Source organism: Condylostylus longicornis, unplaced genomic scaffold, assembly GCF_029603195.1.
Source record: "Condylostylus longicornis isolate FDR11 unplaced genomic scaffold, ASM2960319v2 ptg000040l, whole genome shotgun sequence".
Taxonomy (NCBI): domain Eukaryota; kingdom Metazoa; phylum Arthropoda; class Insecta; order Diptera; family Dolichopodidae; genus Condylostylus; species Condylostylus longicornis.
This window is the reverse complement of record NW_026578009.1, coordinates 9,217,694-9,241,884: the sequence shown is the minus strand read 5'-3', so window position 1 is coordinate 9,241,884 and position 24,191 is coordinate 9,217,694. Positions and strand designations below refer to the sequence as shown.

General features: G+C 26.0%; 1 protein-coding gene across 1 annotated transcript in view; it reads right to left on the bottom strand.

Annotated features, from left to right (window-relative positions):
* Positions 1-5,186: 5,186 nt before the first annotated feature.
* LOC129609809 (mucin-2) overlaps positions 5,187-24,191 on the bottom strand; it is a 183,499-nt gene continuing 164,494 nt past the window's right edge. Inside the window, exons 8-12 of the mRNA XM_055521931.1 lie at positions 9,762-10,031; positions 8,531-9,683; positions 6,684-8,465; positions 6,236-6,616; positions 5,187-6,148 (exon numbers count right to left, since the gene is read on the bottom strand). Of these exons, the coding sequence (XP_055377906.1) occupies positions 5,187-6,148; positions 6,236-6,616; positions 6,684-8,465; positions 8,531-9,683; positions 9,762-10,031 (4,548 nt within the window). The remainder of the gene's footprint in view (positions 6,149-6,235; positions 6,617-6,683; positions 8,466-8,530; positions 9,684-9,761; positions 10,032-24,191) is intronic.

Genomic DNA, 24,191 nt, shown 5'->3' with positions numbered 1-24,191 from the left:
GTTACTCATAAAACCGTGTAAATACTTATTTAGTTTGTTTTCCTTCTTTTTTAAGGTTGATCATTAATAAATGTAAATACATAAGGAAATTTTGCAAAACATAAATCAAACAAATAAAATGGCATAAAAATCAATTAGTCAGGTCTAATTTTTTGGCAAAGTTTTCTATGATATCGTATTATTATACCATATTCTAACACTCAAAATTCATTCAACATTCTAACACATAAAAGAATTGAGGTGCAAGCAAATTAAAGTAAATTAAAATAATATGTTTTAGGAAAATTTGTATAAACACGAATAGAATCAGCCTGTTTCAAGAAGAAACAGTTAAAAGATGAGAGTGATAGAACGAAATACGCCCATTATTTTTAGCTCTAGTAAATATTATTTTGGCTGTAGCTTTGATTTATCCATAATATTTTTGAGCTAATTTTTCACTGTACCTAATTTGGAACCACAATTATTATTGATAAATACTGTGATATTGATATGTGATATACAATTGAGTAACTGCTCCTGGATATTATTACATTTTAGTTAGATCTAAAATTTTTGTAATAAAGGGTTATTATAATAACTATTCTAATAAATCACGGTATTTAAGCACGGTGCAAGGCGCACATTCTATAAATACCTAGTTTAAAATCTTTAATGAGATTTTATAAAAACAATTTTGTTATTTCGATTTATTGTTTATCTTGTTAGATGTATTGTAATGGAATCGTGAACCGTCAAAATCAGCGTGAACTATGCATTATCAGAAAAATTATGTTATTTTTACCAAAATTTAATATCAAAATTTGAGTTCGTTTCCAAGAAGCGCATAGCCTATTAAAATTTTAAAATCATTTAAGCTTTTAAATGTTAGTGAATAAATAAAACAAACTATTGTGTTTTTCATTAAAACTTTTAAGGTTTTGTTTTAAGTTAATTTGTAGGTTTGCTTTAAAATTCACACAATTCATTTGATTTTAATTTTAACGATTCATATGTGTGCATTTATGTATATTGAACAGTAAAATTAATAATGTGCAATTTATATTAGTATAAATTAGGTTTATTATAATTATTAAGTAAAATTATTATCAATTTTGAATAGAATTTTGCTGACATTTTTGAATTTATTATGGTATACAAATCCTATCAAAGCATTAAAAATTTATGTAATTCTATCGTGAAAATTTCAAAACAAAATTTAAATGTTATAAACACAAACCAATTTTTTTTTTGTATCCTATAATTATGTTTTTATTTTTTATCTAAATTTATTAAAAAATACGATAATATATATGAAACTATTGAATTCAATATCGAATAGTCCTCTGAATCGAAAATTATAGTTTACCTATATAATCCAAGCATTTAATAGAAAACACATTAAGCATAATATGTGCATTTGTAACGGAAATCGGTTTTTATCGTAATATTAATCACGCTATCCTGAATATATGCAATTTTTATTTAGTCTAATGCAACCGGTTATTTTGAACTAATCAATATTTTTATAAAAGTATTCAATAAAATTTAGTCCGAAAATTATGCAAAAAAAATATATTGTTTCGATTCTCGAAAAAATTAACAACAATTAATATTCAACTTCTTTAAGCTTGGTTTTAATAAAAATTTCATAGTTAAGCAAGCTCATTAAATGATTTTGTTGGATAGAATTTTTTTTTTTTTGAGTTAAAATGGGTAAAAACATTGATTGAAGAGTTCAAGACAATTAGGCTTTACGAATTATGAGAAATTTCACGATTTCCTTTATTTTAAAATGTTTTGAAACGAAAATTACTATCCCGAATTCTTCAAATTTTGCACATAGTAACAAATAAAATGATATACATAAAGTCAAACTATAATAAAAATTAGGATATAAACTTTAGCAACGGGTACAAAAAATAATAGTATAAAATATTATTATCAATACGACAATCCTAATAAAATCAAGTCTTTGACAATATCGGTATATTTTTACATCTTGAGAACTTATAATTTTATCTAAACGTTCAGGAAAATAATAAAATCATCAACTCTTTTAGAATGCAAAGATGGCTAGGGGTAAAATTTAGCTAATTAAAAATAAATTTAAATAATTTGTTTTAATATTTAAAAAAAATTTATTTACATAAAAGTACAATATTAACATTTTGTTTTTTTTTTACATATTTATACATACATATATATATATATATATTATACATAATAAAAAAAATAATATATTATATAAGTTTATTCAGTTTATTAATTGTATTTTACAAAATATTTTTATTTTTATAAATATTCGAAAACAGTAGCATTTTTTAATATTCTAAACTCTTATACAATTTTCCTTTATGGACGAAAACAAATTCAATTTCATAAAATTTTTGCTAAAACTTTTTACCTTAATTAATTTAAAATAATTTTAAGATAATTTTTAAATAATTTTTTCTTTTAGAATATTACAATATTAGTGTCCAAATTGCTTTTTGATAAAATAACTTTAGACTTGTACACGAATACAAATTATTAAGTATGTATATATAAATATATACATATATATATGTACATTATATGAATATTATTATTACTATACAAATAATTAATAAAAATTCAATTTATAACTAAATAATTAAATCTAAAAAATTAAAAAATAATGATAAAATAATAAAGAAAAAAAAAATATAAAATATGAAATTGTATTAAATGGTGTAAATATAGTATGATTATTAAAGAGGAGGTTGAAATTTTGAGGTTGAGTGGCACTAGTACAATTACAAATAGTTTAATTTGTAAAAAATTTTGTACATTCGTAATTTACGAGTGCTTTTTTACTTGAAAAACTGCAGTATATAAATTTTACATTATTTTATCGAATAAAATTACAACGTGATTTAAGTTAATTGTGCTTTGAATTTATAAGGGTTTGATAGTAAAACCTTTTACTGAATTTACAGTTGTACGGATAAGTTTATTAGTCCGATAATTGAAATAAAAATTTTGATTTTACTAAGTTTGATTTCACTAAATTACTAAAACAGAATAAAATTTCATTTAAGATAAAGCAATCGGATATTTACAAAATAAAATAGTATGTAATTTTTCTTTAAATAATAAAAATGCACATCGAAATTTTAAGAAAATAAAAAGAAAAAAAAAATTAAAAATGAAGTACAATATGCGAGGCGACTTAACAAGTGTACAAACAAGTAAAATAAAATAAAACTCAAAAATATATGTAATTAAAAAATAAGAAAATTCTGCTTAAGAAATGAGAAAAATTTACTTAAAACTCTTTTGTAAAAATTAATTTATAAATTATATAAATATAGAAATAGGTGTTTACTAAAATTTAATTAGAAAATTTATTTAATAAAATATGATTATTTTTTACCAAAATGTAAATTAAAAGTAAACGTGCTAATGAATTAGATGAATGTAAAAAATTTAATTTTAAATGATAATTTGTAATGTTTAAATATTTTCATAATGTATTTAGTACAATGATAATAATTAAAAAAAAAGTAATTAATAAAGAAATTAAAAAATTAATAAATTTCCGATTAACTTTAATTGGGTTATTAAGAATTAATTAAATTTTAAAGAATGATAAACAATTTGTAATTAATAAACTTAAAAATAGCAAAGTAGAAGATTAAAGTTTTAAAAAATAATAATATTGTATATTTAATTATAAGGTAACTTAAAAAATAAAATGAATTTAAAAAAAAATGGCTTTAATTTATAATACGCATTTTTATGTAATTATAATAATAATAGGATAATTAATTTTTTTATTTTTTATTTCAAAAACTTAATTTTTAAAAAATTTTTTGTTTTTAAATTTTCTCAATTTTTTCTCAAATTAATTTTTTAATATTATTTAATTTTAATATTTATTTTTATTTATGATAGTATTTTGACTATAATTTTAAATAGTAAAATATTAATGAATTTGAGTAAAAGAATTAAAATAATTTTTTTTTTAATATTACAAAGGAAGAATTTTTTTTTTTGTTTTTTACTCTTTAATATAATTTTTAAATTTTTAATTTAAATTTTGAATTTTCTTTTGGAGTTTCAAATACTTTGTTTCTTTTTTTACTTATTAATTAATTTATTTTATAAATTAGTAATAAAATGAAAAGTATGAAATTAAAATCACATTATACATTTTAAATTTTTGCAAATGTTTGTATAAAAGCAGCTTATGTTTATCTAGGTGTTATATAGACGAATTGTAAGAAATTTTTAAGAGAATATTATGGAATGTAAATTTTTGTCTATTAGGCTTAGTGAAACTTATTATTTTAAATGAATAATAAAAAATTTTGGATAAAATTTAAGAAAATGTTTTAAAGTGCTGCCATTGAATTCGATTAGAACGAATTTGAAATTTGTTCCCAATTAACTTTTTCGTTAATATTTCGATATTTTTATTTAGTTTTTTAAAATAACTTTAGAATTTCTTCCATAAAATGAGAAAAATTGAAATAGTATTTCATTTTGGTGAATTAAAATAATTAGCAAAACTTGTTCAAAAAATAGTCAATCTTAATTAAGGTTTGTGAATAGCTGCTTTTTAACATAATTTTAATGAGTTTTTCAAATATTTTCTCAGTATTTAATATAAAATGTATAATTAATGAAATATCAAAATCAAAAAGTATTTATATATATATACATACATTTAAGGTAACTTTCATAATTTTTGAATAATTAAAACGCTTTCAAAATTTATTAATTGAATGTAAGTAAATCAGTTGCCAGTTAAAATAATAAAGCTTTTTTAATCGAAATAGTTTTGTTTAGCTATAAATTTTTGATAGAAAAATGGTTTTTGAAATTTTAATATTGTTAAAAATTTTTTTTAATAATAACTTTAAAATGAATAACCCTGCGCTTTTCGAGATGTTATAGATAGGGAGTAAGATTTTTTTTATGAAAGATTCATATGTGCGATTAAAACTGGTGTCTAACTAAAATCGGTTGACTTCGAATAATTAATCTAAATTTTATTTAAGCGTTTCATAATTTTTTCTTTTCAAAAATGTGAAAATTTCAAATTAAAAAAGAACAAAAAAAATATAAAGTTTAAGTAATTTCTTGTTTTTCTCTTACACATTATGTATGCATGTATATATATAATATTATTTTAATTAATTTTTTTATATAAATATATAAAAAAAGCAATTAGTTCCAGTCTATCGTCTTCCAAATTTAGATGCTAATGAATATAATGATTTTAATAATTCTAAAGCGCGTTCATCAGAATTTTTATGGCTATTTAAATCACTTGTATTACCAAGAGAACTTTCTATATCTTTAGCCTTTCTTTTTGATGCTTGTCTTGTTTTTTGATCATTTATTGAAGGACTTACTGTAGAACCTACTGCATTAATTCTATATTGAACTCTAGTACCTCTGGAATTATTTTTTATAGTAGTTGTAATTACTGGTGAATCTGTTGTTGTATATATAGTTTGTGTTGTTGTTCTTCTTTTACCAAAAACTGTAGAAGTTTCTGGTAAAATTGTAGATGTAGTTTTAGTCTCTATAGGACTATATGTTGTGGTTGTTGTTAATTCATCAGGATCTGCAACACGTATTTCAAAACGTGTTGTTTCTTCTGATGGCTTAATTGTACTTGTTGTAAATATATTTGAATCTGTCGTACTAGTTGTTGGAGGTAATATTGTACTTGTTGTAAACAGTTTATTAAAAGGTGTTGATGATTCTACTGATCTTCTATAAGTTGTTACTGGTATTCTATTTGTTGTGGTTTGTATTAAATTAGCAGATCTATTAGAGACATTAACACTCTTCTGACGTCTTGGTTTCAATTTGATTACTTCGACTTCATCGTCAAATGTATATTCATTGTCCATACCAATTAATGCATTTAATAAAGCTTTTCGTGATTGTTCAACTGTTTTACTATAATCTTCATCACAAGTTTGAATTAACAACAATATTAAACGTCTAGCCATTGAATTTGATTCGGCTTTTTTCATAACATTCATCAAATGTGTAGCGGCCGTTTCATTAAGGCCACCAAACATTTGTATAGCAATTTTTTGCATACCATCCGTTGGCGGTAATAATTCGCTAGAAAGATCTGACAGCTCTGAAAATGTTTTACTTGTTCTAGATAATATTGTTGGTTCTGGATCTTTAATATTAGAGAACATTGAACTTAATTCTATGTGTGTTGGATTAATATCTGTAGTTGTAGCACTTGAAAATGTTGTACTTTTTGGTAAATATGTGAATGGGCTCGCAGTAGTTGTACGGAATTTTTCCATTAAACCATCATTAATTGTTAAAGGATCTAAATAAACACTTTGTGTGATCTTTGTCCAAGGGCTTTCTGTGGGTTTTTCTACCGGTGATTTAATTGTAGTTGTAATAATTCTATTTCTAGCTGATGACGTTCGATCACGATTTATTAGGGGCTCTGAATGCAAGTTGTTTTTGGTTAATTTTCCTGTTCTGTCTGATTTAATATTTTTAGTAAGCTCATTTCGAGAGGAAATAAATGATTGAGATTGAGCACGTTGTAACATGTCCTCATCATCTTCAGATATACCTGGCGGTAGAAGTTCCGCGCTAAGAGAAGGGATACTTGCTTTTCCTAAAAATATTTAATATTTTATTTATATACTATAGAATAAAATAAATAAACTTTGAATTATAACTACCTTTACCGCCTTTTGGACCTACAGGGAACAACAAATTGTCGGATAAAGTTGTTGATATTTCAGGTTGATTGGTCGTACTCGCCGTATTTATTTCTGGGGCAATTAAATCAAATGATAATGGAATCGGTCTAGTTGTTGATAATTTTAACTCTTTATTAATTTCAACTGCAATATCGTTTGCTTCCGTAGTTGTAGTTAATTTCTTATTTAATTTTTCTTCAGAATTTTCAAGACCAAAGCTAAATCTAGAAACAGGTTTATTTTTTACTGCATTGCTAGTAATACGCCCTCCTAAATTATACTCCGTTGTAGGCTTGAGTTTAGCACGATTTTTGTTGTTTAATGAAACATCTGAGAAGTCCAAAACTTCTAATTCATCATTATTTGTTGTAGCCGTTGGTGGTGCTATTGAAGTTGTAGTTGGTTTTGGAAGATATGTGGCTCCAGTTCCATGTTTGAATTCTGGCTTTTTTGTAGCTGATGGTTTTCTGTAACTAGCTGGAGCACCATCAGCTTCCAAATGAATTGGTGGTTCAGTAGGTCTAACTTCACTTAAAACTTGCCTAAAAGAATCAGGATCTTCTAAATATGCCGATAAAGCATTAGTGAACACTTGGGCAATTTTACGAGTTTCTGGTTTGCCTATAGCATCTCCTAATAAACCACTTGTATGCTGAGCTTCTAAGTCATTACTATCGCGTGTTTTAAACTCGGGTGATAAAATATCTGGTAGATAAGTAGGTTCAGTTGTTTTCGCCAGCCCAAATAAATTTTCATAATTTGAAACGGTTCTGTTACTCAAGAGGCCAGCATTAATATTCGCATTTTGTTTGACGTTTACGGGTTCAGTACTAGATGAGCGAGAAGCAAGTGATACATTAGCGAGTTCTTCACCAGCGAAATAGCTTGCTAGGGAAACTAAAGTTTCCGGCCCAGAAGATGGAGGAATTTCTAATCCAGGGCGTGGTGGTTTGTCTAAATATTTATTTGCATCTTCATTAAGTGCCTTAGTATCAACATTCAAATCATTTTTCAGTTCATTTAGGGTACGAATCATATCTTTAACATGATCAGAAACGGAATCATCAATTTTACTTGCTGGAGTTGGTAAATAAGTAGCACCGTTAGTTGAAGGCCTTAAAGTTGTTGTTGGTAAATACGTAGGACCTGATGATGATGATAAAGGACGATATGTGGTAACTTTTTCTTTTGGTAAATAGGTTGGACCAGCTGATGATGTTCGGAAAGTTGTGGTCTCTTTTGGTAAATAGGTTGGGCCATTTGTCGATGTTGTGTACGAAATGGTTGGTAAATATGTAGCACCTTTTGTAGAAACTCGAGGTGTCGTAGTTTGTTTTGGTAAATATGTTGGTCCGGCAGAAGATGGTCGACGTGTTGTTGTTGGGAAATATGTTGTGCTAGAAGGTGATGGACGGAACGTTGTTATTTCTCTTGGTAAATAAGTTGGCCCGGAAGTTGAGGATTCTTTTGAAATATCTTCAGTTGTTGTCGTGAATTTTTGTAAATTAGAACGTGGGCCATAGAAAGTGGTAGCTTCAGGGTATTCGGTAGTTGTAAAAACTCTGCCCTTGCTATTTCTTTGGCCAGATTTATTACTATCTGTAAAAACTTGATTAACTGTTGAAGGATCAGTTTTATGTGTATTGCGTAATCCGATTACTAAATTGTTACGAGGAGTGCTAGTATATTCCGTGTTTATTTCAGTTGAAAACGGTTGATCGGTTGTGGTTTTCGATGGTAAATTAAATACGTTATAACTTACTAAAATGATAAAAGAAAAAATTATTTTTTGTTTTGTGGTGAGATCAATTCCATTTTAACATTACCTGGAGGTTTCCTTGTGGTTGTTGCAGTAAAAGAATATTTTTCAGTGGTAACTTTATTTGATTTCTGGTTATAACTTTTTGTTGTTGATTTACTCACGATTGCTGGAATAGTGGGTGTATAAAATGGGGTCTGTTTCGTAGTTTCAATTTTTCCAGTTTCAGAATTTCTATACGAAATATCTTTTACTAGATTATTAGGTGTTGGAGTTGTTGTTCTCTTATCTGATTTATTAATTACTGAGTTAGATGCCACAAAAGCTTTTTCTTGCTTCTGCTTTACAGGTTCGGGTTGGCGGTTAGTTGTTTTTGACGTAAATCTATTTTTTTCTGAAGGAGTCGGAGTTGTTGCTCTATTTTTGGATGTTCTTTTATTGTCACTTTCATATTTGTTTTGATTTCTTCCATTACCACTTCGTTGTTTACCTTCCCGATCATTTTGTTTCCTTGTTTTATTGGGATTGTCATAGATGTAACCGTTGTCATTTGGTTTTCCATAAATGTATCCGTTGTCTTTAACATCATTATGATGGCTGTTACTGTTAGCATTATTTCTATTTCCGCTTCCAAAGAAAGTCGATTCAGCAGGTTCTTGCATTTCGTCACTAGAGTCATACCTAGATACAATTTTATCATTACGATTTTCAGATACTCTTCTACGTTCGGTTGCTTTTCTTTCACTATTGTTATTCTTTGGTTTACGTTCATATGAAGCACTTCCACTACCTGTGTTGCCATATTGGTGACTTCCCTGTTCTTGTGACGCACTGTTACTGGATATATCTTCAAAATCAACACTTTCAACCGATGGAATTTCTTCAGATTCAAATCGTTTTGAATTGCTATTAGAATTTTGATTTCTTCTACGCCCATTATTACCCTTAGATGATTTAACTGGATATGAATTTTTATGATTAACTCTCTCGCGTGAATAATCACTTTCAGATGAATAAAATTCATTTTTTGTTTGTGGATTTTTTTGTTTATTTCGATTTTGGGCTCTGATTAACATTTCTGAGCTTTCGGCATAGTGACCTGGTGAACTTGCACAATTAACTTTGAACCACCAATCACAAGTTAATTCTGATTGCTGGAAAATTGTACCATTTGGGCAAAGAAATGATATTTTTCGCCCTTCTTCACAAATATGGAATACCTAAGAAGTTATTTCATGGAAAATAATTTCAAATTTTATTAAATCTTAAGTTCTCTGTCTAAAAATAATTAATTTTACCTGACAGTCAGTTTCTAGATCAGCAAAATAACCATTACCAAATGTACGACAACTGAAAGTTGTTTGTGGTATTCTAGGTAAAATTGGAAAATCAATTCCTGGGCGGCCAACAACACCTTGATAAACCTCATAATCAACATCTTCATCTGATGCTCGTTTACGTAAACGATGTGATCTTCTATTGGTTGGTAAAACTTTTTCATAACGTTCTTCATAATGAGCGGCACCAGTCTGTTGTGCTAATTTATGTGCTGGAGTTCGTCTTGGTTGCTAAAAAAAAAATAAAAGAAGCGCTATAATTTTCAAATTTCCCGAAAAATTAATTTTAATTTTTAAATTTAAAACAATAATATTGTAATGTCAGAAAAGAGTTGCTTCTACATTGTGCAAATATGTTAATATTGGGCGCTTCGTAGCATTCAAACTAACTCTATAATACCGCAAACTAATTATCTACTAAAATTTTCAATTCTTAGAAAATTAAATATCAGTTTTTCATTTCCATTCTATTTTTGTTGAAAGTGGTATTTGAATTTTGATTTTTTTGCGTTTTGCCCTTAAGCATACTATTCTCATATACTTTTGATTAACGTTTTAGAAATAATTTTTATGTTTACTTTAATTTCAAATTTCAATAATCTGTATGGTATTATAGTTTCTTATAGAGATATTATCGTTTTTATAGAGATATTATAGTTTCTTACTTTTAAAAATCAATCCTAGAAGAGAAGATAATTGAAATCTCATGCACAAAATATGTGCGAGCTACACATCTTGTAAAATGGAAGAGAAAAACAAACGTTTAATGAAAAAAATTTAAGTTACATATATGCTACACACATTTACCTTAATTTTGAAACTGAATTCATGGCCAACGAATACCTCCATTAAGTAACATTATAAAAGTTCTGATTATGCACTAATATTTTGCAAGTGAAAACAATAAGGTATACGAGTGCATAAAGTATAATGTGGGATAATGTGAAATTTAAATTAAATATTTTTTATATTACTTGTTAAAATTTTTGATATCTTATGTATAGTGTACAATTTTTGGAAATCTTAACTATTATTTAATATATTACGATTACTGCTTTCTTGGGTTTTTGAATAAAAATTTTAAAAGTTTATGTAAGCGTAAATGAATACATAGATTTTACATTTAACATTTCATTCATGTTAAACGATTAAAACTTTACTAAAGATAAATAATACAATCGAAGTGAAAAGTAAGCAATAGAGAATTACCAAAAGAAATGCAACCGTTTTAAAATATGAAAATGATTTAAGAAGGTGACATAAGAGGCGTGCGCTTTTAAGTCAACATAACCTAAAATAGTAGGTTAAAATTTTGACAATTTCATCTTATTTTATCATTGTGTGATGAAGTTATTTTAAATAAAAATTACAATTAAATTTTTCACTTTGGTTTTTTTTTTAATTTGTTTCTTCTTGGTTAATTATGAGAAATGATTATGTAAAAGTGAGAAAACGAATTAAAGAAAATGTGTGCGAGTATAATAAGAATACAATCGATTTGAAAATATTTTGAAAATTAAAAATTTAAATTAAAAGAGCATAATTACAGAAAAAATAAATTAAACCCATTATAAAAGTTTGTAAATACGTTCAATATTTCAAAAATCTCATTAAGAACTAGGTATTAATTTAATGCGAAATTAGAGAAAATAAGATGCGCAGAATATCTTCGCGACGCTTCACTCAGTTGAGCTACACGTTCGTTTAAAGAATGGTGACAATAAAAGTGATTTTAGTACTTGCAAGATACTTACAAGATCTTAGAACAGTTATAGCTTAAATCTAATTACTCAAGTGGGAAACGTTTGCAGAAGAATAAAGAAAAGTTTATTATTTGTTTTATGTACGAGTATATAAAATAAGTTCACTATGAAATCACTTGCTCATTTTTTAAAGTTTTGTATAACTTAAGAAGCATTTTTAACATGCTCTTTGTTCAACAAAACGGGAATTCAAGTAGAGTTAATTATTTAATAAAAAGCAAATATATTTTTTTATTTATTACTTATAAGCTGGCTTTCGGCTCTACATAAATAAACTTTCAATTATTGCTTAGTAATTTTAAGAATTTATTAAGATTTTTAGAACGAATAACAGATCATTTTAACAGATTAGGAAATATCAAGAAAAATAGTAGGATATACTATCAAAATATTTTGAGATTTTAAAATTTTCATGAATAATTCTTTGATATCTCCAGAAGTCTTTATTCATCTAGATATGAACAATTTATTTAAAACTCGGATTAAATAGCAATTCTTATAAGCAATATACCGGGTGGTTCTGAAAGTTATACAACAAAATATATACCATTGGTAGAAGATCGAAAATAAGTAAAACATTTGTTCCAAACTGGGTGCCAAATCTCAAGGGTTTCCGAGTTCCAGGGATTTTAACGAATTTTCACGAAATTTTTACTTATTCAAGGTTTTTGGATTATAACTTCCATTCTGAAAAAGTTAGGAACTTCAAACAAACAGTTTCTGAAAGGTCTAGTAAAAGGCTTAAAATAGATATACTGCTTGATTCTGTATTTTATGTACCTTCAGAATACTAAGCACTCGAACTTTAGGGAAAATCAAATTTTTCCCTTGTTTTATTTTTTCAGTTTATTCTAACTAGATAATTTCGAAAGAAATTTTTTTAAAACCTTGAACATTTTTTTTATAGAATTTTGTCCAGCCGTTTAAGCTTTAATTTAAGTCGTCAAGCATTTAAGAATTTTTTATGGTACAGGAGTAGCACAAAAACCACATATATTTTGAGCCGCAAATCCAACTAAAATCAAACCAGATGTTGATAGAACTAAAATTAAATTCAATTTAATATTCCTTTATCTAAAAATTTTACAAATTTCTCAAAACAAACACCAAAATGACATTCACCTATTTCGGCAAAAAATTTATGTTTTTCTTCTTTCAAATCTATTTCTATTCAATCGCAATTTCAAATTAATTGCTTTGCTGGAATTCCTCTTTAGTTGCATCAACCGTACACCAATCAATTGTTGTTAATTCCCTTAAATTATTAATTAATTGTTTATTAGCGTCATAATTTTAATACCATCATATCATTTACAAACTCCATTTTGTTCAAAAATATTAAATTTTCCTATTAAAAAATTTTTTTTTCAATTAATAAATGTCAAAATTTATATGGCAAGCCTTTAAAAAATCGCTCCAGCCGGATAATTTTAATAATTTCAGATGCCAAATGGTGTCTAGATTCTGAAAATTATTTTTTGAAATTTTTAAATTGCACCCAATCTGAGAAATATCCACTTAAAAATTTCAAACCATATAGGTACCATTTCTTATAAAAATTGGCAAAAATTAAAAACCTATCAATTTTCTTTACCAAGAAAAGTTTCGAAAAAAATTTTTTGATTACTAGATTTTTTTTTGTTTTTCCTAATAGAAAATTCTAGTTTTTCTTTTCAAAAATTTCAAATTTTTTAAATTCAATTTTTGTTTTTCAATTAAAAAGTTTGTATAAAATTTCGTTTCAATTTTATTATTACTTGTTACATTTCAATAAAAACATTATCTAGCCAGAAAAAACTGAAAAAATCAAGGAATTTAAAGTTCGAATGCTTGGTATTCCGAAGGTACAAAAAATATAGAATCAAGCAGCATGTCTATTTTAAGCCTTTTGCTAAGACTTTCTGAAACTGTTTGTGTGAAATTCCTATCTTTTTCAGCACCGAAATTATAATCAACAAATCCTGGTTAAGTAAATATTTCGTGAAAATTCGTTAAAATCCCTAGAACTTGGAAACTCTTGAGATTTTCCACCCAGTCCGCAACAAAAGTTTTACCCACTTTCAATCTTCTAACCAATGGTATGTGTTGTTGTATAACTTTCAGAATCACTCTGTATATACATATATTATATTATGTAATATAATATATGTATAGGAATTTTTGGAGCAAGATACCTGATTTATAGTAATTATTACCAAATATGCATATTTGTAGTAATTTTTTTTTATAAATATATTGATAAAATATGACGGTAATATCACATGTTTTGGTATATAGTCAGTATTTCTTAGCTAAACTATTAAAATAGTGTATGCAAACAACTATTATTTTGAACTATTAAAAATGACACAACACTTTCACTAAAACTTAACGATGCCAATAATGTGAAGATTCGCTCTCTTTAGGACAACAAATTTTGTACAACTCAAAATACGCACTATTGAATTTTAAAATTTATAAAAATTTTCTATAAATTATATTGTATAATGTACAAGTATATTTAAAATATATATTCTTATACACTGTAGTTTCACGTTTAATATTTTGTAAAGCTCATCGCATAAATCTTAAGTTCAAGGTGAAGATTAGAGCGAAAAGAAAAACAAAAATATGATAAAATTTTACATAAAAATTATTTAAAAAAGTGTGGGGTAAATTGAATTTCACTACATATATTACACAGTCAATTCAACTTCTTCAACAGATTGTTGCAACGAAATTTAATTTTCTCTATATAAAATGGAAACGTCTTCATTTTATGCAACTCTTCATTTAAGCACCAATTAATTTTCCGTGTTAATATTGTCAGCAATATACGCTTTCGTTTTTTGTTCTTTTTGGTTTTTATTTAAAAAGTCGTGATTTTCAAACTCATTGTATTGTTCATTTAGAGTCAGAGGAATCCCTTTCAATTATATGTTTTTTAAATTCGAATATCATATTTCTTTGCGAACATTGTAAATGTTTTAATAGCAAAGATATCCTCCCGTCTTATTAACAATAATAATATAGGAACAATATTGTAAAATTGTATATTTAAAACCTCATTTATAAAATTTGGTGAAAATTATTAAATAACGACACAATCTTTTGCTTCTAGTATAAAATATAGTACATTGTTGAAATTCAAGTTTAATTGTTAAAAAATATTTTAAAGAATTTTTTAAGAAAATTAATTTGAATAAAATGAACTTAATCACGTGCCACACTAGGATTTCTTTTCCACACGAATATTAAATTTTAATATTATTACCGAAGCAAAATAATATTATATGCGAGGCTCGTTTGGAGTTGAACTTTGCTCTGGAGTTGAACGCTCTGGAGCCTTCAATAAAAAATCAATTTTACTGACTCAGTTTCTCGTAACTTCAATAGATTTAATTGATTCCTTTTACTTCTCCTCCCAATATTTACAATTTCTTCGTCTTCACTACTATTACTGGTGTATTCATCACAATGGAATAAATCGGCACTCGATGAAAACATATTTTCATTTATTTTATAAAGTCGCTTCAGGTACATATTTGCTTCGCGAATCATAATAACCCGAACGTATATGTCTTCTGTTCGTTATGTCGTTCAGTAAAACTAATTTGACATTTTCTTAATATACATACATACATAGATTTTTCTTGCTAATTCAACCAACGGAAGATCAGAAAGCATTTTTCACTTGTTTTTCTTAAATTAAAAGTTTTCTTCTAAAATCTTTTTGCCAATACGCAATTGCAATATTCGAAATTATCAAATTTTCTGTTTATTAAATGCAAAAAATTATTTTAAAAAATTCAAATTAAAACTAAGATTATTAAGTAGTTTGAATTCAATTTTATGCCACATAAAAACGAAAAGTTTAAAATACCTATAATTATACAGAAACAGATACCAACTCGATTTCTTTAGAGTTTCAAAGAGTCTATGTAAATATTCTTTATCTTTAATTTTTATAATCTTAATGTAGATCAGTGTAGTTCTAACACATCATTCTAATATATTTAAATTCAAATTTTTTGACCAAAAGAAATGTTCAAAATGATTTTAAAATTTCCGATTTGATTTCTTATACATAACCCCTTAAGATCTTATGCCAACATATATTTTATAAATTTGCCAATAATTCTCGTCTACATTCTTAATCTAATTATACTAATGTGTTTAGATCTGAAAGAGACAATATAAAACAGATAATATTATATTCGTATTCCTTTATGAATGACGAAATTTAACAAGTATGTAATTTAAAGAAACTTACAATAACTAGAAAATTTCTATATAATTTTTGTCCAAATTAATTAGCACAAAGCTATAGGCGTAAGTAAATTTAATTAATTAAATTAAAGAGATTACGTTAGGTATCAAATAATTTATATAAACATTTGATGTAATCATACTAACTTAAGGGGATCATTTTTTTGTTTATTTAGTAAAAAGGTAATATAACAATAACAATTTTGCCCCAAAATTGAATTGAAAAATATTGGAATACAAGGTACTCGTATTTACTATAATAAAGCCGGTAGGCTCAAGTTTCTTATTATTATAAATTTTTTTCTTCTATTATTAAGGAATTTTTTTTTCAATTATTATTTTAGAGTGCATAAAATACACGTGTATAAATAGAGCTTATGCGTATCTTTAAGCATAAATATAAAATATACAACTACTTATACAGAAATACTTTTTAAAAAATTGCATAAGTTCCGCCTAATAGAAAACAAAAAAAAAACAAGACGAAAAATCCAAAAGAAAAACAAAAACTTTTCATATTGCGTATTTTACACTGTTTGTGTTCCGGATAATTAATCTTAACACACTTTTTTCTTCTTCTTTTTCTTCTACCTCTTCTTCTTTCTTCAAATCTTTGATTATAATTTTATCAATCATTTCTATAACTATCATTTATCGTTATTGCTATCAACATCATCAGCATCATAACTATTATCATTGTTATAAACATACTTTGTTATATTTTTAATTTTTTTACAATATTGTTCTCATTTATTGTTATACAATAATCACTTCTGTAATAGAAGTGTTATACAAATAATGTATATCGTACATTCATAATACATAGAGTCTGTAATAATATTTCATGTAATTTAGGTACCTACTTTTTTATACAAATAAATGTTTTAATGTTACTCATATGTTATACACTGTAAAAAAAATTTTTTTTAAAATTATTAAGTAATTAAATTTACGATATAAAAATGTTTTTTAGCTAAAATTATTTCACAAAAGAGTAATATCATGTCGAGCAACATTCGAGCGAAATTGGAAAAAGCTTAACAAATTGGAAAGAAAATGTGATAGTTTTTAGAATAAAAATCTCTTGACAAATAATTAGCTTAATTTTTAGCACTTTTCCAAAAATTTTTTTGAAAAAAGTGCTTATTAGTTTCACTCTGTCCGTCCGTCCGTCCGTCCGTGGACACTTTTTTTGTTTACAAAACTTCTACACCCTTGATGATAGAAAGCTGAAATTTCATACGTACATAAATCTTTACTAGAAACTTATTTCCATCCAACAAAATTTTTACCTATCTCCCCCCCTCTGGAAGTTATACCCCCCCAAAACCCTAAAAATGGCCTTTTTCAAATATTTGTTGCAATGAAACCATAAGCATTTTTGAAATTTTGCAAACGCAGAAAGGCAATGGCTTGCTTCCCCTAGCGTGATATATTATAGTTAAACTTTAGAAAAACAAAATGGCCGTTCAAATTTATCGTTATCTAAAGTCCCTTTTTTTCCAAATTTTTGATGTCGTTTTTCTTCTAGACCCCATAATCTAGAACTTTGAAATTTTAGGGGCTTTTAGACATTAACAATTAGTTCATTTTGTTAGAAGAAAATTTTTTTCCATCTCCACCCCCTCTCAAGTTATCACCTCTTGAAATTCGTAAAATTTGAATTTTTGACACCTTATATTTCCGAAACCGCAAGCTTTTCCAAATTTTTATAAACTCAAAAGGCTAACGGTAAATTTCATTAAATTAAAAAATATAATTATTTTTCTTAACTCACACAATTGACCCTTAAAATCGAGCATTATGTTAACCCCTTTTTATATTAATTTTTGCTTTATTTCAAAGACTATGCATATATGCGTCATCCTAAATACATGCAATCCTAGAAATAATTTTGTGTATGAATGAAAATAATTTTTATAGTGTGATAGGTATACATAGAGTGTTTTTAAAAGCAGAATTTTCACTTGTTGAAAGGAAAAGTGCTACAATACAAACCATTGGTTTGACCCAACTTTATTTATTACAACATAAAATGTCTTATGTACTTCTTCTATGCTATGAGCTTATACAGGACTGTGGGTTAAGTTTAGTTAAACCGTTAGTATTAGCCGCTTTTGGTGAATTATTGTTTATTTTTTAACCAAATTTAAGAAGGTATAAGAGTCTGAAATTTTTTCAGCTTGTAGATATTATAATGTATCATACATATAATCAAATAATTTAATTTTAAGAATAAAATTGTTTTCTCTCTAATTCTTCTTCCATGTGATCATTTCTGTGTTTATTTCTGAGTAAAAGCAAAATTTCGATTTTCGGCAAGTAATTTCTCCGAAAGCTTGTCCTTATCAAATTTCAGAAAATTATAATAAGTCCTTATCAGATCTGATTTTATGGAATTTAAGACGATATATAATGTAAATAAAAGTATTTAAAAAAACTAGGTGTTTGAAAGCAAATACTCATTGGAATAAGTAGCACATATGTTACTTACCCCGTTATTAGGTTTCTAATGACGATGTTTCCATTATAATCACAAAATATTAGTTACATTTCAGCATCTAATTGAGTAAAATTTGTAATTCCTATATCATATCGAATGAAATGTAATTTGTAGTTATAATGAAAATTTTATAAATTCATACATTTATTGCGACAATTTCGAGATATTTTTTCTCAGTGTATTCGTACATAAATTTTTTAAATGAATTAAAATTTTTAATAGACTTTATTATTGGTATATAAAATTAAGTGTGAAATGGATATAAATAGGCGGTATACACATATATTTTATGTGCGTACATAATACATCATCTTCATCTCATCTACCTTAATATACTACCTTTTTAACAGTGTATACGGTATGTATATAAATAAGTATGTAAAATGAGTGCCATGGGTAAAACAAAAATAAAGTCAAAGTGTTAAACAAAAGTATCATTAAATATTTTTCTTTTTCTTCTCTTTTTGATTTACTTAAATTTTAACATGAATTCTTAGACATGAAATGTGATACCATATATAGTAATTAGTCTATATTATGTATACATAATTAATCTAACACGTTACGCACACGCATTACGCTTTTATTTAAAGTAAAAATGAAGAAAAAAAATCTGTACGTATTTAGATTACCAAGTATTTATGTGCGTACAGAAAATGCGTGCGAATGATTTATTCCTAAGATAAATTCAAAATTGTAATCAGAATGCCTCTAAAAACAGAATAATGTGTGTAAGCATAACTTTGCGTTTGAATGTTTTGTAAAAACAAATAATGGAATAAAAACAAAATTAATAATAAGAGTTAATTAAAGAAGTGTAAATTGAAATTTTTTCATTTTAAATGTAGATAATGGTTATGCACATATTTTATAATACACACATACTTATGTAACAAAAAATTACAATGTAGTGTTTGTTATTTTAATGTATTGAAAAATGTGTTATACATTCTGGGTGAATGGGTTAATGAATGCAACGTTAGTAAGAGTACGTAAATGTAATCAAGGAAATCAAATTTTTAGTTCATTAGAATTCAGAGATCATTATTAAGATTGTAAGAGGGTTTATTTTTAAAGTAAAGTAAATCTATTTTTAATAAAAATGAAATATTTCACCGTTTGAGATTTTGAGGTAACTATATTCAGTTAACTTGCATTATAGTATATTTAATAAGATTATCATAGCTTTAAAAATAAGAGTTTTGAAATTGTCAATGTACTTAGGCCTGTTTGGAAATAAACCATTCCATTAAGATTGAACGGGAAACGATAAATGTAAGAGATTTTCTCAATTTCAATTAATTTTGTTTTAAGAATTTTTATTTCAGTAAAATTTTAGTATAATAAAATCAACTATATTCGTAATATAATGTAATTGAATTGTTTCTGAAATTGTACATGATACTTAAATCGATTCGACTAAGTTCATATTATTTGCAAAAATAGATTTACAGATTTTAATTTTATTGTAATTTTAAAAAAATTAGTGAATAAATCTCGGAATTCATTTATTATCGCTGAGACACATGAACAGAATGACAGATATCGATTTAGAATTTCCAGAAGAAAATCAATTTTATATATTGTGAGCTACACTTAAAAAATGCTACACTTTCGTTCATAACAAAAAATTATGAACGAAAAATTGACTGTAGTTCATTGAACGAGAATCATAATTTCTCATTCATTCAATTACTTTATTTAATTCGAAAAAATTCTGTGTCATCACAAAGATTTTTAGATTTGGTTTCAGAATTAACATAGTTCAATCGGAATCTACATTTTAGGTTCAGCATACCTGATCTATTCAGTCTAAACTTTGAATTCTTTTAATATATCCGAAACTTGAAAATTAAAACGAAATTTGAAGCTCCTTACAATCGTACATAGACGACAATTGTAATTCTATTAAACAAACCGTCATTCATTGTGGGGCTCGGAAACTTTTAAAAAACTTTCGCATTACAAAATTACGTTGCAAAGAAATAGCTCCACATAATGTTAAATTAAGGTTTATGTAGATATTTAGCCCAATTTTTAACTTTCAATTTTTGATTCTTAATTAGTATATAATTGGATTGTTGCAACTTATGTAAAACTTATTACAAAGCAATTAATTTAAAACGATTTCTAATGATTTTTATTAACTCCATTACACTTTGATCATGTAAGCCCTCAATGACTTCTGTATCCCCGAAATATATTATGTGGTTTTCGTAACGAATTCAATAGTCATTAGGTGAGGAGGCGAAATAATGCTGATAATTTTAAAACAAGCATTTTCAGCAACATTCTTTCTCTCATTAAATTTGTATACCAGATATTGTATAACAACATAAAGAACATACTTATACAAGCCTAAAATATTCATTATTTAGTACGTTTGAGGATGATTTCAATTTCACATTAAAATTGTATTCCGCAGTATAAATGCGTATTTTAATGAATTTAATTTTATTATAACCAGATATGGTAACAAAATATACGACAGCTGTATGGCTACCACCCACCTATACATTATTGTGTTTATAAATAAAAGGTAAATGTACCTACAATTTACCCACATATAGGATTAAGCTTGTATCAACATCTTTAATACCATGTAATTCGTTAATATTTTCAGTTTTTTTTCTACTCGGTATTGTTGATTGAAAAATGAACTTGCGGCATTATAGAGGCTTTTTTTTCCATTTTAACTTCTAATATGGTATTTGCTAGTAATTTAATTGTTATATTACTTGTAAATTATTGCGGGTAAAATGGAAAAAATATAGGGATTTGGTGTTTTCATTTTTGTTTTTCTTTGGCAACTATTCATACGATTACGAAATTATTAAATTTTCAAAAAAAAAACTTCTTCTCTAGAGATTTTTGGTTAAATTGAAAAAAAAAAATATTTGTTTTTCTATTTTCTACAGGGATTCCTTTTACTTTCTATTTAATGTAATCGAGATATGTGGGTGTAAAAGGTTTTTCGTAAATTATTATACAAAATTTTTTTTTGCTAATTATTAAATTCCTCCAAAATTGTTAGTTTTTATTTTCAAATTTATTATATGAATACATGCCTATTAAATTGATAATGCCGTTAATAGTGCTGGCTGATGTTGAGCTAATGACCCGGACTATATATTATACCGTTTTGTAAGGTAGAGATGACGAAGAAAAGAAAACATGAAAATTTACGAGTGTTATACAAACATACTGCAAATTATTATTTTTCAATATAATTAGTGTTACGTCATCACTATATATACTACATTACAACCCTGGACATTCCGTGTTTTAAGATCTCATGTAACAATTCACATGCGTTTGATATTTTGTTTGTTTTGTGTGGAAAGATTTGGAAAATTTTAAATTGAATTTTTATTTATTTTTTAAAAAATATTTTGCCAATATTTTTTTTTTGCAAAAACGTAAGTAAATTGCTTTAAACAAAAGTTTAATAAAATTTTTTGGAGAACTGAAAGCCAATATGAAGGACCAATAATTATAGATTTATTTCTTGCATAAAATTGTCAATTTTTTGGAATATTTCCATAAAATGGACTATCTCACCTTTCCTATGTCTGTTTGTTTACAAAGTTTACAAAATTTTGTAAGCAAAGCGATCTTATTAGATTGCTCTAAGATAAAAGGTTTTCTTTTCTCTTCTCCCTTCCAAGATACTGGGATAAAACAAAAATTAATAAACATCTTTCTAATGTTAACATGGAATGGTCAGGAATTACCTTTTCTCTTATAAAGAACTATGTTCGAAACAATTATTTTCCTATATTGCGACTCTTGAATTTTGACGAAATTTGTATAATTGCCCAAGTTTTTTTGCTAATTCCAAGTTTTTTTTTTGCTAGCTTCTCTTCCGAAAAGGGTAGAATCTTCAAATAAATAGTTTTTAAAATGGCTAGTACAATGCTTGAACATATACATGGTATATGTTATGCCACTGATTACTCAATCACTGTGTTTGTTCGTTAATGAACTTTTGTAAAAGTAAAAATGTAATTGTGATCGTTCTCTTAATAACATAGCTTTATAAATAGCATTATATGCCTTTACTAAATTAATAATGAAATAAAATTCACGTTTTAGATTCACGAGACGTGTGTATACAAATACAGGTTCTGGATTTAGGTTGTAGGAGGGAATGCGATAAATAATTTAAATGAATAACTCGAAAATTCAACAAGAAGCAAAAGTAATGACAACATTTTGAGTATTTACACTTTTTTTAAAATTTTAAGCTCATTTCGGGAATGAAATTTTTATGAATTCACTAACAAGAGTTTGTATTCACTAACAAAATGAGTGAAGGTTTTCAAAATCAATTAAATATTTGTATTATATTAAAATATTACAAAAAAACACAATTTATTCAAAAATAATACAATGGAAATTCTGCCTTCAAAGCAGTAATATATGTACAAAATGTAATCATACCGTTTATCTTTCCACGCAGGCAGTTACTTTGCGGCATTTTTTTTATATTAAAGAATCTCCTTTTAATTTTACAATAAAAATATCAATGTGAATTATCGTCATCCCACTTAACATTTAAACGTACATTTATAGATTTTATCGAATACAAGGGTATGAAAAATTGAGTACGTCAAGTGCATTGCAATTCACCTAAATATAATGATGTGTGTATATTGTTATGGAAAAACAAAAAAGTGTAAAATATATACGAAAAAACACAATCTAATAAATTAAGCGGAAATTATCACCCAAAAGGCGAGATAGCTGCACCGATGATTATGCACAATGTTGTGACTTTTTACACGCGGAAAATTTTATTTTATTTCTGTGTTTTTGTGCCAAGATATTGTGTACTACATGATGTAGTGCACTGTAGACTGGTTATGTATAATATACACATTATGTATACAAAATTATTTAAATTTTGTTACTAAATTTCACAAAATATACATATATATTATATACACATAATAAATTGAGCAATTGCACTGAATAATGTCCATGATATGCCGTTTATAATTTATGTTTGTACTCAAAAGGGGTTAATTTCAATTTATTGAAATTTCTGTTTCATTTTAATTTTTTTCCTTGAATTTAGGTTTTAAGTCTTTCCGTAAGTGAATTTGGCGATAAATACCATATACTCGTATGTATACACGTATAGTAGCGGTACGAATCTGAAAGATTTAGAAGCTATCGAAAATATCATATTCCTGGTAATTTTTTTTTAAAAACGCTAGATGATCTCATAATAGAGGAGTTCGCTCAACAAATATTACAATAAATTTTCAAAAATTTATGGGAACTTTCGAAAAATAATGCGTTATAAACACATTTTAAAAGAAGAGAGAATTAAAAATAAACGGCTCTCTTTAAAATTTTGGCAAGTGAAATTACGTTTTTGCTTAAGAAAATTTACGGCTTATTGACGCTTATTTTCTATTGTGTTTTGCTCATCTGCTAAATTTTTTGAAAGTTTTTCTTTGCAAATGCTAAGCAACAAAGCAGTTTTTGGAAATTTTGCAAATTTTTATTAAAAAAAAACATTTCCGTGCAAATATGCAATTTATATGCAGTGCAAATAAATAAACCTCAATGTATACAAATATAAAATGTCAAATTTTTTAAATTCTTTAAATTTCATTAAAAATCGTTATCTTATGCATTTAATATCTGTAGCTGTGTCATTCTAAAATTCTTTACAAATAATTTTTAAAGGTCATGAGACCATTAGTGATGATAGTTGTCTACATAATCTTGGATTGATCTTCCAACCAAAAATTTTCTATTTCATTAATAAATTTTCATTAGAACTTTCCTATAATTTTTATTACAACTTTAACAATAATTAGTAAAGATTTGGAAGAGTTGTAATTTCTTAGTAACAACAAAAAC